This window comes from Panthera tigris, chromosome A2 (genome assembly GCF_018350195.1).
Source record: "Panthera tigris isolate Pti1 chromosome A2, P.tigris_Pti1_mat1.1, whole genome shotgun sequence".
Classification (NCBI taxonomy): Eukaryota; Metazoa; Chordata; class Mammalia; order Carnivora; family Felidae; genus Panthera; species Panthera tigris.
In genome coordinates this window covers 137,569,993-137,587,372 of record NC_056661.1, presented here as the reverse complement: position 1 = coordinate 137,587,372, position 17,380 = coordinate 137,569,993, and the positions used below count along the sequence as shown (strand labels likewise).

The 17,380-nt window shown below is 39.8% G+C and overlaps 1 protein-coding gene across 4 annotated transcripts in view; it reads right to left on the bottom strand.

Moving 5' to 3' along the window:
• CPED1 (cadherin like and PC-esterase domain containing 1) overlaps positions 1–17,380 on the bottom strand; it is a 268,756-nt gene that overhangs the window by 19,777 nt on the left and 231,599 nt on the right. For all 4 annotated transcript variants that reach the window (XM_015540679.2, XM_007089175.3, XM_042970757.1 and 1 more), the window contains 3 exons: positions 4,677–4,897; positions 4,319–4,420; positions 3,824–3,911 (listed from right to left, as the gene is read on the bottom strand). In XM_015540679.2, the coding sequence (XP_015396165.2) occupies positions 3,824–3,911; positions 4,319–4,420; positions 4,677–4,897 (411 nt within the window). The remainder of the gene's footprint in view (positions 1–3,823; positions 3,912–4,318; positions 4,421–4,676; positions 4,898–17,380) is intronic.

The window sequence follows — 17,380 nt, the reverse complement described above, 5'->3', positions numbered from 1 at the left end:
GCAGGCTCCACTCTCAGCATGGAGCCCGATGCAGAGTATCGTGATCTGAGCCAAAATCAAGAGGCAGAGGCTCAAATGACTGAGCCACCCAGGTGCCCTTCACATGCATTTCTTTTTTTTTTTAATTTTTTTTCAACGTTTTTTGCATTTCTTAAGTAAAGATGTGTTATCAGTTTTTTATTCAAAATATAAATATGAACATTTATGTATATATAAAAAACCAACACATAAATATCTATAATGACACACAGTTTGGAACTTTTCCTTCTATGAAAATTTGTTTTATTTCCGACAAAGATCCACTGAAATATTTAAAAGTCTTACTTTAAAAGTCAAAATTTGAAAATCACAAAGGCTGTCTCCATCTATTTGGACTTTTATTCATTTAGTCATTTGAATATTAATTAGTGTCTGTTTTGTGCTTAGCTCTGCTAAGGGACAAGAATACAAGGAAAAATAAATCATGACCCCTGCTCTTAAGACATTGTATTCTAACAGGAGAAATAGATTTGTAAGCATTTGCTCAGTCCTTTAATGGATTTAAATATGCTGGGCTCTGGGCTAGTCAGAAGAAGGAATAGCTGTGCAGGGGCAGGAGGACAGCTGGACAGTGAGGCTTCGGGAAGAGAATCCAAAGCAGAGTGAGGTTTGCCTATTGGATGGAGGTGGGGACACCAGAGAAGAGGAGTGTGCTTCAGAGGGGCAGCAGAATTGAGTGAAATTTCCAGCCGCTGCTTTTTTGGATCATATTCTTCCCTCCCTCCCAACCATGTCCAAAGCAACAATGGCGCTTGGCAGAAAGTCTAATTCAGATCCACTGCTGAGAGGAGGGACCCTGCACTAACTATTCTAACTCTGAGATTCCTCATCAGCCTGGTTAGGATTTTCTTAGACTGACCTGTAGTCTGAGACTCTTCCTACCTCATCCATCCTTCCACTCCCTTCATATCAGACACATTACAGCCAACCACAGTGTCCAATGCATAGTAGACACTCAAAAAAATATTTGGTGCAAGATTGAGGGATATGCACTGGGTGCTATCCCCTGAAACTCTTCCTGCCTACTTGGCAACCTTCCCTTTATCCTTTCCAGACATTCTCCTTAATAAATCCCCTTATTCTGCTAATCTTGTCTGCTGTCTGTTTCTTAGAAAACCCAAACTGACAGAGGGAGGAGATTGCTCTTGCCTTTTCTAAAGGACAAAAATGCTGTTCATTTTCCTGGTGAAAAAGTGAATCACTTGCATTTGTTGATCAGGCTGCAAAGTAACAGAAGCAGTACACATAGGTCTAATTTTCTGTCTTCTCCACTGTGCTAGCATACCTAATCTTTATGTGACATCATTTCTCCCAAAATAAAAGTAGTGAACAGAAAAAATTCCCACTGAAGGAATCTAGAACAAGGAAACACATGTGAATTTCGTCTGTGCCACCATGTGAACCATGATGCTCAATATTGTTTGCAGGCGTCTTCTTGTCCAGTTTCAAGTATTTTCTCAACTTTAATATGTCTGATTATGAAAGGTATATGGAACTTTACAGTAAGCAGTTTCTTAAGAGAGTTTTCTAGAGAAAGGTTGGTTCTCTGGGAAATAGATTCTAAGATGGGAATTTGCATAACAGTGGAGTGCTTTGGGGGATCAAACACTTATAAGGAAGTGATGTAGCTCCAACAGAGGCTTTTTGTGCATCCCCCTGGGAGTTTTAGAGCTGGCATGGTCCCTCCAGGATGGCCCAATTGGGGAAAGGGGACTGAATCTTGGCACTCCTGCACTGGCAAGTTGGGGCTCTGCAGAGAAAGGCAGTACTGTCGGCAGTCAGGTGTGAGTCCTTACTGGGTCACACTCCCAGTGGCCCAGTTGAATGAATATTTCAGCCTTGAAGGGGCGATCTGGGAGGAGCTAAATCATATGATCACTCCTTGCATGGGATATTTTTTTGAAAATCTACCATCTGCTGAGAATTGGGTTTTGCATTTGGGGTACCAGAGTGAGCAATGCAGCCCTCCCGCCCCAGTCCTTGCTCTCACAGAGGTTAGTCTAGCAGGGGAGACAGACAACCAAGGATTGTATCTGTTGAGCGACATGAATAAAGTCACAAGACATTATTATAGGAGCTCATAGCAGGAGTAGCCAATTGAGTCTAGTGCATCAGTTAAGTCTGCCCCATGGTAAACTAACACTGGAAGGGTGACTGGAAGTTGTTCAGGTGAGGAGTTGGTGAGAGGTGGGCTCCATGAGGAAGGAACACTGATTTCAAAGACCTGGAAGTGTCTGAGAGCATGGTGTGCTTGAGAAACTGAAAGTTGCCCAGTAGGACTGAGCTCAGTAGTGGTGCGTGTGTGTGTGTGTGTGTGTGTGTGTGCACGTTTGTGTATATGTAGGGATGAGTCCACAGAGGAAGGCAGAGGCAAGCTCGTGAATGGCCATGGAAGCCTATGATTGAGTTCACCCTTAGTTTCTGCCTCCACTTGATATTATCCCTTTCTCTTTCATTCTATTCTTTCCTTTCCATTTCTCCCCTCCATTTGCCTTCATTCAGTTTGAAAAGACTGATGAGGACCATCAAAGCCCTGGTGGGAAGCATAGTATTTAACACAGGATCTGGCACAAAGCAAGTGCTGTAGAAAAGTTTGCTGTCTGCTGAGATGAACTGATTCAGAGTTAGGAACCTACATATAAGTAGGGGCCCTAAGTACTCCAGTTTTGGCAAGGAGGAAAGTGGGGCTCAGAGAAGAATTCTCAAGAATCAACTGTAACCTTGACTATAGCCTTCAAATAACATTAAAGGAGATTCAACTCAAAACCCACAGCAAAAATTATCAGAGGACCCCTCGTCTAATCCCTCAGTCTCCAACCCTTCAGCTACCCAACATGCAAACTACCTGCACTCATTTTAAGTGACCCTAACTTCCCCACACTAACTCCAAGAAGCTGAATTTGGAGGCTTCACTTGGGCCACTTTCTACCAGTTCTGTTTTTGCATCACAGATCTAGCATCTCGGCAGGCGAGGTGGCAAGAAGGGAGAGGGGGTTGTGTAATCTGCACCGGGGAGAGCTAGGAGAGCTCAACATTATTATACAAAAATAAATCTCACTCAGTTTACACAGTACACGGACAGCTCCCAGTCTCCCCAATTCCCAGTTCTCCCCTGAGCTCCCTGAAGCAACTGCACACAAACCTGCCTGCCGGTGAACTCTCCTCACTTGAACAAGAGCAGCTGGTTCTCTTGCCTACAGATGTTGCCTTTTCTTTTCTTAGACTTCTATTCAGTGTTGAGACTAATTTACTCTTTTCGAGAAGAACTGGTCAGAGGCTTCTAACTCCTCCCACTTATGAATATCCAAGGAAAGGAAAAACTAATGATACTACTTCAAAGACTTTTTTTTTTGAAAAGCAATCAGTCAGAAATCATCTTCAAAAAAGCCACTCTTCCCCAAAGTACTCATTGATACTGACAATTTCATTTGTGGTTCCAGCATGAGTCTTTAAAGGTGTATGAAACATTAGTGGGGTAAGGGGATACTTAAAGCCTAATCTCTCTCATCTACCCCCCAGTTCTTTGTTTTTTTCATAGCTCGGCATCCCTTTTCTTCTCTTATGAGCTCAAAGCATCCACAATGTATTCATGTGATATGGTCTCCTTATTTCCCGGAATAATTATAACTGGTTTGAAATCATAATCCTTAACTATATTATCCTCCTTTGATTTTTATGAAGGCCACTGAGTATTGCGTAGTGTCTTGTGGGTTCTTTTTCAGACACCAGCAAAGATTCTTATAGGAACCACAAAGTTCACATAGCCTGGAGGGAATGGGCCTACCTGTGTCAAGAAATGCAGTCCATCCACTGGCAGATGAAATCCAATTCCCAAAGTTTTGATGATCACAAGGATATTGAGTAAATTTTCCCTGTGAATCAGAATTCTGAGGTCATAAACTTTGATTACATTTCTAGATGTTTGTGCTTACATAAACAAATACACTGGAATTCTTCTAGAATGTGATAATTAGCATATAAGACTAAATTCTCATTTTATAAATATGATACATTTTAGGGTGTTTTTTTTTTTGTGGGTAGAGTTTTATGTGCCATTGGGCATGTTTTTACCCATAGTAAATTCACATTTGGATAATGAAGAGCCATCCAGTGATTGGATACGAAAGTATTTTGAAACATTTTAAACTAGACTTCAAGTATGTTATTCTAAATTACAAACTGCTCTTTAGATAAAATCTTGATGAAATTTAGTCACATTAAGGGTGACTTTTCTTTTTAACTTAGGATACTAATGACAGTTATTACTTCAGAAACCTACCTCTTCAAAACCTTGTGAATAATTTGTAGGTGATTGGAATTAAGCCACTGAACACCACCAACGACCAATACGGTCTGGCCTGTATTCTCCAGGGGACGTGATCTGAAATCCAGGAAGGAAAACAACACATGTTGCCTTGAAACAGATGGCAAACATTTTAACAGCAGTGCCTCACATTTCACTGAACCATATCTAGCATCCTGATCACAGGACCCCCTTGTCGTTTCCAACTCATTTTCAGCCATATTACTTGGCATTTAAGCTTTTCAGCACATTTGATATACAGTGAGCCATTATGACCGCTAGTAAAACATCAGCACATTATGGCATTGTGCCATACATAAGAGTTCCATTGTACCTTTGCAAGAGATGTTCAAGTGCTTTTTCAAATGTTGGTCTCAATGAAGGGCTTATCCAGAACTGGGGATAGTAGGAATAACTGACCAAAGTCTTCCCACCATTGACATTGTGGTAGAATTTTGTGCCATGGACCTTCTGCCATTCTTGCAAGGTTTCATTTAGTCTTTCGATCAGATAGTACATTATTCCTCTATTGGTTGAATCTCCAATGAAAAGAATCTGTAAATTAAAGAAAAATATTTGCTTTCAAACCTGATGTTTACAGGATGAGAGACAATATAAAATAAGTGATTTCTTGAGGACTCATAAAACCACAAGTCTAATTCTTTGAAGGAGAGCCCTTTCAAATGTTAGAAATGACATCCATCATATTCTCCCCCAAACCTGTTCATTTTCCTCTCTTCCACACTCCTAGCAATGATATCAGTCACTGACCTGCTAACTCATGTTTAAAGCTTTTTGCTTTACACTACCTTCAGGTTCTCCTCCTCCTTTATGCTGTTTGCCTTCCCATTTAATTAGCTTCACAAATTTTATTGATTCAAATAGGTATGAACTATTTTAGTGCTGTAAGAACACTTAGAGATTTTTCTAACCTCTTTGTTTTATAGATGAGAAAACTGGGGATCTGCAGAGGTTAAAAATCTCAGTAAAAGTCATGCCACTACTTGAGTAAAGAGCCACAGAACCCGGAGCATGAGTTTCTGAACAGTCGTCTATGTCCCCAGGAGCAGATCCCAGCACCATTGGCCCTCAAACACTCATACTCATCACCTCTTCCACATCCCCTCCCAGTGTGGCTCTGCTTCAGGCTCCCCTTAACTCAAATCTGTGCTAGTGGCCACCCTTGAATTCCTTCTACACACACAGTACTACAGGGATAAATTTCCAAATGCCTACTTCTGGTCATGTTACTTTCATGCTCAAAAACCTTATCAGCTCTCCATTTTCTATAAAATTAAGCCTAGTTACTTAGGTTCAGCCAACATTTGCTAAATTTTTGTTGCATATCAGACTTTGCTGGGTGGAGATTTCACACAGAGTACTCACTTCTAATCTTCATAATTGTGAGGTCTGAGTCATTATTCCTATTTCACAGATGAGGAATTTGAGGCTCAAAGAGATTGAGGTCATAAATCTAGTAAATGGGGAACACAGGACTCAAGCCTAGGCCCTTTAACTCCAAGTGCAAGATCAATGGCCCCATCCTCTCAATGCTTTCCGTCATGTAAGATTCCTCCTTTTTCACTGAACATGATTTGCACTCCACAACATCTGTTTCTCCTTGTACTAATCTGTCTAGAAAGCTCCTCCCTCTGCCACCCCACCTGTGTAAACGCTACACAACCTCCAGACCCGAAACAAACATGTCTCGTAGTAGGTCTTGCCCAATGCCCCAGCTTGTCCAATGACCTTGTCTGTCCTCTGTGATTTCATTACATTTTTAATTTCCATGACAGATGTTATCAAAGACTACATGAAACTATGGCTATTTGTGTCTGTGTCTTTTTTTCTCATATCATATCAAGAAGTATTTGAGGTCAGAGCCAGGGTTAATTTCTAAATTCTAATTTCCCCCATACTACCATGCATGCACTTTAAAAATATTTATTGAATTGAAAGTCAAAACGACTTTTGTTAGAGACAATCCTTTTTAAGGTCTTTGAACAGGTTGATTTCATTCTTCACTTTTCTCTCTCTGTATTGAGATTTCTCTTTCCGTTAGCCATGCACATATTTTCCTCTGATTTCAACAGCAGTCATTGCTATCACTTCTCAGGCATGACTGCATTTGTCCATGCACAACAAATTAGGTGAGAATCTGCAAAAGTTTGTCCTTTCCATGGTGAATGTACTCAATTAGCTGTGTGAAGAAATGCCAGAACGTCTCTGATTTGCCCTCAGATCAAACACCATAAGCATCATCGAGTTGAACTGAATAACATAAGATGCCAAGGCCCCAGTCACCGATCCTCTTGGTCAAGTTCTATTTGGGGCAATAAAATTCCAGTATGATTAAATAACTTGTGAAATCATTTGAAATTCTTACTTTGACCTGTAACTATTTGTATTTCTGGCCCAGATTTCTGATTTTTAAAAGGGGAATTGTGAATAATCAGGAAGGCTCTTAATTTCAGACACAGTATTAGTAATTTTCCAACTCCATCTGTATTAGTTTGCTGGAGCCCCCATAACAGAGTACCACAGGCTCGGTGGTTTATGCAACAGAAATCCATTTTCTCATGATTCTGCAGTCAAATGCTCTTCCACTGAGCTATACCCCCCATTTTCTCATGATTCTGGAGGCTAGAAGTCCAAGATCAAGGCATTTGTATGGTTGATTTCTTCCGAGGGCCTTTCTCCTTGCCTTGTAGATGGCCATCTACTCTATGTTTTCACATGGTCTTTCCTCTCTGTGTCTGTGTCCTAATCTCCTCCTTTTTTTTTTTTTTAACGTTTATTTATTTTTGAGACAGAGAGAGACAGAGCATGAATGGGGGAGGGTCAGAGAGAGAGGGAGACACAGAATCCGAAACAGGCTCCAGGCTCTGAGCAGTCAGCACAGAGCCCGACGCAGGGTTCGAACTCACGGACTGCGAGATCATGACCTGAGCTGAAGTTGGATGCTTAACCGACTGAGCCACCCAGGTGCCCCTAATCTCCTCTTCTGGTGAGGACACCACTCACATTGGATGAAGGCCCACCCATAAGACCTTATTTTACCTTCATTGCCTCTTTAAAGGCTCTACTTTCAAACACAGTCATATTCTGAGGTATTGGGAATTAGGACTTCAACATATGAATTTGGTTGGGTGGGAGCACATTTCAGCTCTTAATACCAGTAAAAGGCCTTTAATATCAGCTTTTTAAAAAAAGTTTTAAAATTTATTTTGAGAGAGAGAGAGGAAGAGAAAGTGCCTGCGTGAGCAGGGGAGGGGCAGAGAGAAGGAGAGAAAGAATCCCCAGCAGCCTCCTCTCTGCCAGTGCAGAGCCCAACCCGGGACTTAATCCTATGAACCAGATCATGACCTGAACTGAAATCAAGAGTCGGGTATTTAAACAACTGAGCCACCCCAGCACCCCAAGATCAGCTTTTAAACTAAATTGCCACTACAAGTTTTCCTGAAAGTTTCTTTTCATTATAATATGAAGTTGCAATCCCTCCTATGGATCTCCAGGCAGCCAGTAAGGTCACTGGGTGTCTGTATTGTGGGTTACAGAGAGAGATATAGAGGTTTAGGAAAATCAAAGTAGCTGCACGCTATTGAGAGAAGCACATCTCTATATAGTTGGTCTTTTCTGTGGGATTATACAAAGATAGAACCCACCAAAAATGTTAGAGGCAAAAAGAGTTAAGGGTCAAAATTCTTAGGTATGGTTATTTATTAACTAGGCAATTTTAGACAAATTATATGATCCCTCCAAAGGTTCATTCTCTTATGAGTAAAATGGGGAAAATAATAGCACCACTTTTGAGGACCTCAATGAGATTTTAATTAATACCTGTCTTGTTCCTGGCACACAGAAAGCATACAAAGTGAGCTAGCATTAAGGCATAGGAAGGGCACGGAGCACTTTTGAATGTATTTAGTGTGACTTGCAGTGCACTGCTAGCCCCTGTAAATTCATTAACTTGTTTAGAGAAAATGTCAGAGAAGATGGGGAGGAATGTCTAAATCACAGCAGTCTCTCTCTTGCCCTACTAACCTTGCTATAGGTCCCCCAGCAGGACGCAGAGGGTTGCTGGTGAAACTCGAGTCCCTCACATCTCCATCCCTTCGTAGTGACCAACAAAAGGTGCATGGATGGGGGGGAGGAAGCCCCACCACCGTCCTCTGCAAAACAAGTTCTAAGTTGCAAATATCTAGGGGCACTTGGGTGGCTCAGTCGGTTAAAAGTTTGATACATGGTTTCAGCTCAGGTCATGATCTCACAGTTTCTGAGTTTGAGCTCCATGTTGGGCTCTGAGCTGACAGTGTGGAGCCTGCTTGGGATTCTGTCTCCCTCTCTCTCTGCCCTTCCCCGGCTTTCTCTCTCTCTCTGTCTCTCTCAAAAATAAATAAATGAACATTACCAAAAAATGAACTGCAAATATCTAGACAGCATTTTTCAAGTCTAATGGACACTAGTCTGGGAAGAATATTTTCTAGAGAATTATTTTCTCCCATTGCCTTTCTATTCATGACAAATTCAAATGATTAAATTGTAATGAAAATGAAAATACAGTTGCGATTTTAAGATTGCCTATGCTGTAGGGGAAGCAGTTTTTGTAAAACGTTGATTGGTATTCCTACCTAAAAGATTTCTAACTTCAAAAGGTCAGCTCTTTTAAGTATACATACACAATTTAAAAATAACATCAGGAAATGGAGTGGTTTTTCTTCAGTTACATGGCTAATATTCAATCTTTATATGTTTTATTTTATTTTTTTAATGTTTTATTTTATAAATATATTTTATTTAAGTGTTAGATATTTTATTGTTTAAATGTTTATTTATTTATTTTTGAGAGAGAGAGAAAGCACAAGTGTACGTATGCTGGCAGGGGAAGGGGCAGGGAGAGAAGAGAGAGAGAATTACAAGCAGGCTCCAGAACGTGAGCCCAATGTGGGTCTTGATCTCACAAACTATGAGATTATGGCCTAAGCTGAAATCAAGAGTCAGATGCTTAACCGACTAAGCCACCCAGGCACCCCCAATCTTTATATCTGTTATATCATCCAATTCAAGAATTTTTAAAAATAAAATTTGTAGATTATTTGTTTTAAAGGTCAACTTTAAAAGGGCTAAATCATCATAACAGATATTCATAACAGGTCATACAATTTTCAAATAACTCTTCTGTCCCATGAATATTATTGCCTCACACTAGCACGTACAGGTATTGATTGGCATAGGCAATCAAAGAAAATAAATGTGATCATTAAGTACAAATAACCAGTAAGCAATTATAAAAATAATCCATGTCGGCAATAAAACATGAAAATAGCTAATTTTTCCCCTACCAATTTAGCAAAGATTTTAAAAGCACCAACAATCTTATGATCTCAGGGAAATGAACCCTCTCCTTCAGACTATGTAAGGATCACGAGGGAGAGTTTTTATCTTCTTTCCTTTCAACTGTTGAATCCCAAGCTTCAGAAGAGTGCCTGGCATAAAAGTCGGTTCTCATGTGTTAAATGGATGAATGGAAACCGCTGTTGTGTGTATAAGTTGGCAATTTTTAAGGAATTCCACTTCTAGGAAATATTTAAGGATGTCTATTAAAATATATTTTAAAAGAAAAATAAACTGGAAGCAGTATAAATGTCTGCCAGATTGCTTATATTAAAGTATAATCATACACTTAAATTTTTTTCCTCTTTTAACAATGATATCGTAATATGGATACATTGTAATGGGGAAGATTTCAGTTAACTTTTATAAAGGGCTAATTACAATCACAATATAAATAATGATTGCAATTTTTTTGGTAAAAAGCATGTGGATGTGTAGCAAAGGTCCTGGAAAGTTAACTGTGGTTAGTTTGCAAAGGGAGATACGACAGTGTATTCTGTTATCTAAAATGAACATATATTGACTTTTTATGACAATAATGAAACAACACAAAGGCAGCAACAGTGGCAGCAATAACAGTAAGTGCATTTTCATCTTAAAAACATTTTGAAAATTCCCATAAAAACAACCAGCTTAAACTTTTGTGGAACAATGGCTTAAGCATTGGTTCAATAAACCCAACACAGGAATCACGTGAATCATATTTCGGATTCCAGTAGCAATCTTATTCCAAGATTGAATGGCATTTTCCCATGCAGCATCTCTTTTTGGGTTCTGCAGTGCAAGAGGAGAGCCTGTCTCCATCAAGGTGGGCTCTGGAGAGGAGCAGAAGCATCTGTGCCTGGATGTGTGCTGAGAGGCTGGACCTCAGTGCATCAGTGGGCGACAAAGATGTGTTCAGAGGACTTTTGTAACTTTTCTATTCCCAAGACTCAGCAGGAAGTGTGTCACTGAAAAGTTTACAGGGGCTGGCATCTTCCCACTCTTTTTCATACCACCATGGACCAGAGGACCTAGAAGCGCATCATGTTCCTAGGCTCTGTTAAAGCCTGGGACTTTTTTTTTTTTTTTAAGTCATCTCATTAAAAACACATGACATGGTTTAATTGTCTTTATCTTCATTTCTTTATTATCTAGTCCTTATATTAGGTGGGACGGGCTATGTGCTATAACAAATAGAGCCCTGAGAGGTATAATTGCCTGAACACAAATGAAGTTTATTTCTTCCTCAGGAAAACAGTTCAGGTGGTTTGAGGCAGGTGTATGTGTGGGGTGCGGCAGGGTCCCAGGATGTTTAGACTGTGCCTGCTTCAATTATGGCTTCAAAGACCTTTGTGGGCATCCATATCCAGCTGAAAGGAGGAGTAAAGAGCTGCCAGGTTGTCTATGGGCCCCCGTGGCAGCTGGGCACATCACTGCTGCTCACACATTCCATTGGTTAGAACTCAGTCCTATGGCAGCACCTAATTTCAAGGGAGACTGAGAAATGTAGTCAAGCTACATTTGCCAGGAAGAGGAGGGAATGAGTTTTATCAACACATAGCTACCACTTTCTCCTACATACCATCTTCCTGGGGAAAAAACCTAAAACCTAAATTCAAATTTTTCAACATGTGAATTAGCAAAAGTATGAAACATATGAAAAGCTAAATTTATAATCCACATGATGCATAGAAAGACTTCTAAGAAAATCGGTTCCCTGAGACAAATAATAGCAAGAAGTATCATTAGTATCAGTATCAGTATCAGTATTAGTATTACTGAAAATGCAACTAGAACTTGGGAATTTTTGACTGAAATATAAAATAAAATGGTTTTCATTCCACTCATCGTGAATGAAGGGAACTAACAATGGTGACACTTAAGCATACAGATATTATACATTCCATTGCCTCCTTTCTGCAGAGTCATCAAAAGTAGCAAGGGCATAGTTAGCAAGCCAAGTTATAAAGAAATGGAAAGAAGAGTATCTGGCTATCTAGGTTGAGTCAATATAAAGGCAGTAGAATGTCTGGAACTTGTTAGCTTTTCAGAGTCTCCTGATCTGTTGAGGCCAAAAAGAATTTGGATATATGTAGAATCAATAGACAAGGAAAAAAACTCTTGATTTAAATAATTTCCCTCCTTTCCTCTTTCCTCTTGGATAGACTGTATCTTCAATATTCACAGAAATAGGGATATTTCTTCAGAACCAACAGAATGCATGTAGATGCCGAGACAGGACTCAACCCAGCTAACAGGACCTAACTAAAATCTTCCAGGAGGGGAAGTTATATAGGAATGCAATAGAAGCTACTTGTCCATTAATCTAGGCAATGCCTGCTTACTGGAGTGCTCTCTTATAGGTAATTAAGGAAATGACAATGAGGTGAAGGGGCATTTTACTCATTACATATAGTCCAGGGCCAACCATAGCCCATCTATTTAGAAAGCTCCACAGCAATTCTGATGAGCCATGTGATTGAGCACCACTGCTCCCAGAAGATATTCATTTCTAAACAAAACAAGGGGTCATCCAGTCCTAATATGAAGCTAAGACTGATCAGATGGCTAATGATATTTAGGGTGTGATGAAAATCTAGCTCAGCAAAGCATCTCTCTGTGAAATATAATATGGTTACAAATGTTTTCCAATGATGCATTTTGATTAAATTGGCTGTAGATAACCAACCAAATTGTTCTTTGGGGTCAAGAACAAATGCAAATTGCCATTTAGGCAAATCACCCTCAAATACATGAAATTTGGCCAAAAAAAGTGGGGGGGGGGGGTAAACAGCTAAGCAGTATCACCTACATGTAGGTCTAGCTGCTCAGAACAAAATTATTTATCTACATTGCTGTTCAATTTGGATTATGGGCATTACGGATAAGCCATCCTTTCCTGGTGAGAGTGAGGTGATTTCCTTCCCTTTTATCCTTCCTTTATATTGAAACTGACAAGCAACAAGAATTGTGTAACTATAATGGAACTCACATATCAGTCAGAACATATTATTATAGCCACACTTCAAAAATTTAAACACCTTTAAGTCCAAGATACTACTTAACTTGCAAATATTACTTGAAGATGTAAGTTACGTTTCCTGTTTTAACAGCTGAATTTAAGTACTTTCAGTAAATACCACCTTTTTGTATTTCCCTTTCTTAATTGCACTCTTCTCTCAGATACTTTATTACTGTTTTAAATTCTGAGCTACGTTTTCAACTGACAAACAAAATAAGGGCATGTTTAATTCAGTTTGGTGCGGCTCCTAAGTTTTTTCAATTGTAAGTTGATTATCATATTTCCAAACTATTTCCTATAAATTTCGCACTGTGATTACAGAGTTATGCTCTGATAAATTTGTATATGAATGTTCCATTCAGAGCTTATTAAGTAAGAGGTGGGTATCTATTTAGGTAAATGTGTGAGTATAACTGAACACATAGCTGATATTTTTCAATTGATTTTGCTTTGACCCAACACAGTTATACAACACAAAACCTATACATAACACATATGCAAAAACCTATACATGAAATAACTCATATTTGGATAAGTTTAGAGTCTAAAAGGAGTCCCACATTTACTTGCCCTCCATACACAAGCAAGTATGACCTAGAAATGGGGTACAAATGCTTCGAGGAGAAACCTTTTTCCATCTTTTCTCCAGACATCAGCCTCCTGTTTACAACACTGTAGTGAAGGCAAATGATGGACTATAGAAAGTACAGTTCTGCTCACGTGCCACTAAGCACAGTGGGGTTCCTGGTCAAAGTTACTGGAAACTTGAACTCCTTTTTAAGTCTCAACTGATTTGTGTCTTGTCCCTTCCCCACAGGTGGGCATGTATTTCCTAGTATAGCCTTGCATTCATCAGTGTAAAATAGTAGTAAAAAGATGTAAAAGGTCGTAATAACAACATAAGGAAATTCAGTTGAGGGAAATGACCACTTAGAGATTCTAAAGAAAGCAGAATGCTAGGAGGCCAAATTTGCCAACACTTCTCACGAGCTCAGTCAAATTCTATGGCATTTAAATCTGATTCTTGGAGAAAGATTTTTCCATTTAATGCATCTCCAAAAGCTGAAGTCTGCCTTAATTTGGATTTGAAGTTCTGTTTTATTGTAGCACAACATTTGTACTACCTGCTCATGGCAACAGTGAAACTCAGCTTCTCACTGTAAAAAGTCTGAGTTACAAATTAATTGACAGTCTTCATGTTAGTAAGGCTACTCTACTGTTAGAATTTGCATGTTTAGATATGTCCCCACTTTTACATAATCCAAGAAGCATAAATTGCAGTGCACTAAAAAATGAGAAACTTGGACTCCTCTCTTGCGCTCCTGATTGGTTCCTGCCCCTCCTCTGTTTCTCTCCAATCTGAGAGAGTCAAAGGACCGAGGCTCGAGTGATAGGACTCTCCTGGCAGATTCCTTTTTTTTTTCTTTAATTTTTTGAAGTTTGTTTATTTATTTTGAGACAGAGACAGCCTGAGTGGGGGAGGGGAAGACAGAGATAGAGATTAGAGAGAGAATCCCAAGCAGGCTCCACGCTTCAGCACAGAGCCCTATGTGGGGCTCAAACTCACGAAACCGTGAGATCATAACCTGAGCTGAAACAGAGAGTCAGATGCTTAACTGACTGAACCACCCAGGCGCCCCTCCCTGCAGATTATTTCAGGGGAAAGAAAGGAAGATCCTTTTTTTTTTTTTTTTTTCCCCAGTTCATTTAAATCAGTTCATTTCAAAGTAACGTGTTTGGTAGATTGCCTGTAACTACCACCACCGCCCTCCATGGGCATTTTCTCTTTTACCAACTTTTCCAGAACCTCAAGTACAGGTCAGGTGCCAGCCTCTGAGCTTCTTTCTACCTGTACAGTTATCACGCTATGAGGAAACAATTGCTTCTCTCATGTGTCTCCTTCTACTGGAAATTTAGCTCCCTGGAGGATCATGTTTGTATGCCCCTAGAACAGATTGTTAACTCAACAAAAGCTAGGCTAGTGAATGAACAGTGGAGCATCACAAAAGTTATAAAAAGTATTGTGAGCTTCACTTTAAGCAATCAGGTGGCTAACTTCTACTCTGGTACCATGTTAGGGATAACAGATACTACAAGGTTTCTGATGTGGGGCAGCAGAGTTGATCTGATGGTGTTGATGAATAAAAAATCACTTTGTCTGATGGGATCAGAACTGTAGTTAGTGCAGGCTTCCTGATTGTAGGTCTGAAGTTCCTACCACTCCCTGACCCTGCTATCCTTATGAAGTGAATTTCTGTATAATGTCGCTCAAATAATACGCGTCTGTTGAATGATTGACATAGTAGAAAGTGAGCCCCCCCCAATGTCAGTTTATAAGGTGTTTAAAAAACAAAATATTTATGTGACTTGTTTTTCTGTTTTTGTAAATGGTATGCCTTAACATGTATTTGTCTTTGGAATAGAATAATGATTATGAAAAATTCTGGGTAGGATGAGAATTGTCTTAGTTTAGTAATGAAAGAGTTTCAGGATACTTTGTGTATTTATATTTCTCTCATGGAGAATGAGAAATCAATGTACTGGGAAAGCTTTTTGCTAATGCGCTTCTATGCACAAATAGAGTCTTCTTAAAATAAGTGCTATTTGATAGTCATAGTTGTGAGTGTTCATGCAATTTTCTCTGTGCTGTGGTGTATGTGGGCATGCACCTGTCTATATTACCAGGTCCATGATTGTGAATATAAGATTTCTTCCTCAGGGTCTCTTTCCTTTGCATTTCCACTGCCTCTGCCTTAGTTCTGATTTAAATTTTAAAGTACAGATTTTTATATTTAAAAATATGCACCCATTGTAAAAAAAAAAGAAAATCATACAGATATTTTAAAAGATCTCTTCATCCTTCGCCAAACATGTTCTGCTACCTGAGGTGGCATCATGGGCATGTGACCTTGGGTGTTGCACAGAGTCCGTGTAGCGGGAGGGCCTGGCACTCGTGCTATTGCTTTGCGGTTGCCTTCTTGGGAATCTTAATAATTTTGAACACAGGCTCCCGCATTTTCATTTTGCCCTGGGCCTCCCAAAATATGTCGCTGGTCCCATCACCACCCCACCCTTCTCCCACTCCCTTTCACTTATGTGATCATTTATTTTGTTGTTGTTGTTGTTGTTGTTGTTGTTGTTGTTTTTGAGAGAGACAGAGCTGGGGAGAGGGACAGAGATCCAGATGTTCTGTGCTCAATGCTGAGCCTTTCACAGGGCTCGATCTCACGAAAGAACCATGACCTGAACCGAAATCAAGAATTGGATGCTCAACCAAATGAACCACTCAGGCGCCCTCCTATATAATCATTCTTAACTGTGTTACTTCCAAAATTTTTCTGTATGTGTAGGCATGCTTGTATGTATGTATTAAGTTTTTATATTAGTGGCATTATTGTATATATATACTATTGAATATATACTAACTTTGAATCTGTACTTTTTAGAAATCTATACTTGGAATCTATACTTTCTTTGACTCTTCAATGTTGCATGATGGAATTTTTCCACGAAACAGCCTCTGCTTCCCTAGCACCCACTTCCTCCTCCCCGTAGGCAGTCTCCATACTGCTGCAGAAAGATTTTTCTAATTCTGGCTGTGTCATTCCTCTGCTAAAAATGTACAATGCTTCCCTGTTGTGTATAGAAAACTTTAGCATCCTGGTAAACAAATCAGACTCTGTAGAATCACTGCCAGCATGCTAACAAATTGGAGTTCTGAGCACGAAGGTCCGAATAGCACCTCTGGACTAAGAGAATCTCTAAGAGAAGCCCCCCCCCCCACGCAGCCAGCTAGTTGGTCTCTGCCAGGAGCACCTTATCTGCATATAGGGATTATTTTTAGAGTTTGCAACATTCTGTCTCCCTAACAGACAGAAAGAGGGATCTTCCTTTTTTCTTATCATTACTTTGTAGAGTTGCTAATAATCTACCTTGAAATTAGCAAAGACCATATCATTTGTGTCCCTTCCCCGTGTCCCCCCACCCTGGGTTTATTTATGTGTTGAAACCCTACCCCCTCGAGTGATAGTACTAGAAGGTGGAACATTTGGAAGGTAATTAGGTTTAGATGAGGTCATGAGGGTGGGGCCTCCATGATGGGATTAGTGTCTTTAGAAGGAGAGGAGACCAGAGCTCTCTGCCCTGTGAGGACAACAGAAAGGCAGCCAATGGAAGCTGGGAAGGAACTCTCACCAGAACCCAACCCTGCTGGTCTCCAGATCTCAGAGATCTCGGCCTACAGAACTATGGGGAATGACCCCAGTCTATGATATTTTAACACAGAGGAGGAAAAGGGCTTTTAGCTTCCTACAAAGCTGATTAATCTACAGCATAGGATTAGATCATATAGGCTTCTTTTATTTTACAGAGGAATAAAATGAGCCCAGGAAACAATATGTGTCATGTCAAAAGCCATGGAATTTAGTTATGAACTTAAATGAACATCTACTGCCTTTCAGGTTAATAGACTGTGACATCTTGGAATTTTCCCGAATGCTCTAAATTCTGAGGTCGGAACAGTATCCTGGAAGAGTTTAGAGAAGTCTGACTGTTAGAGCAACAACTATTTTCATTGCTTCCAGTCCTGCATTTCTAAGATGTGGATGTTGGGTTATCCAAGTTGGTGGTTAAAAATGTCA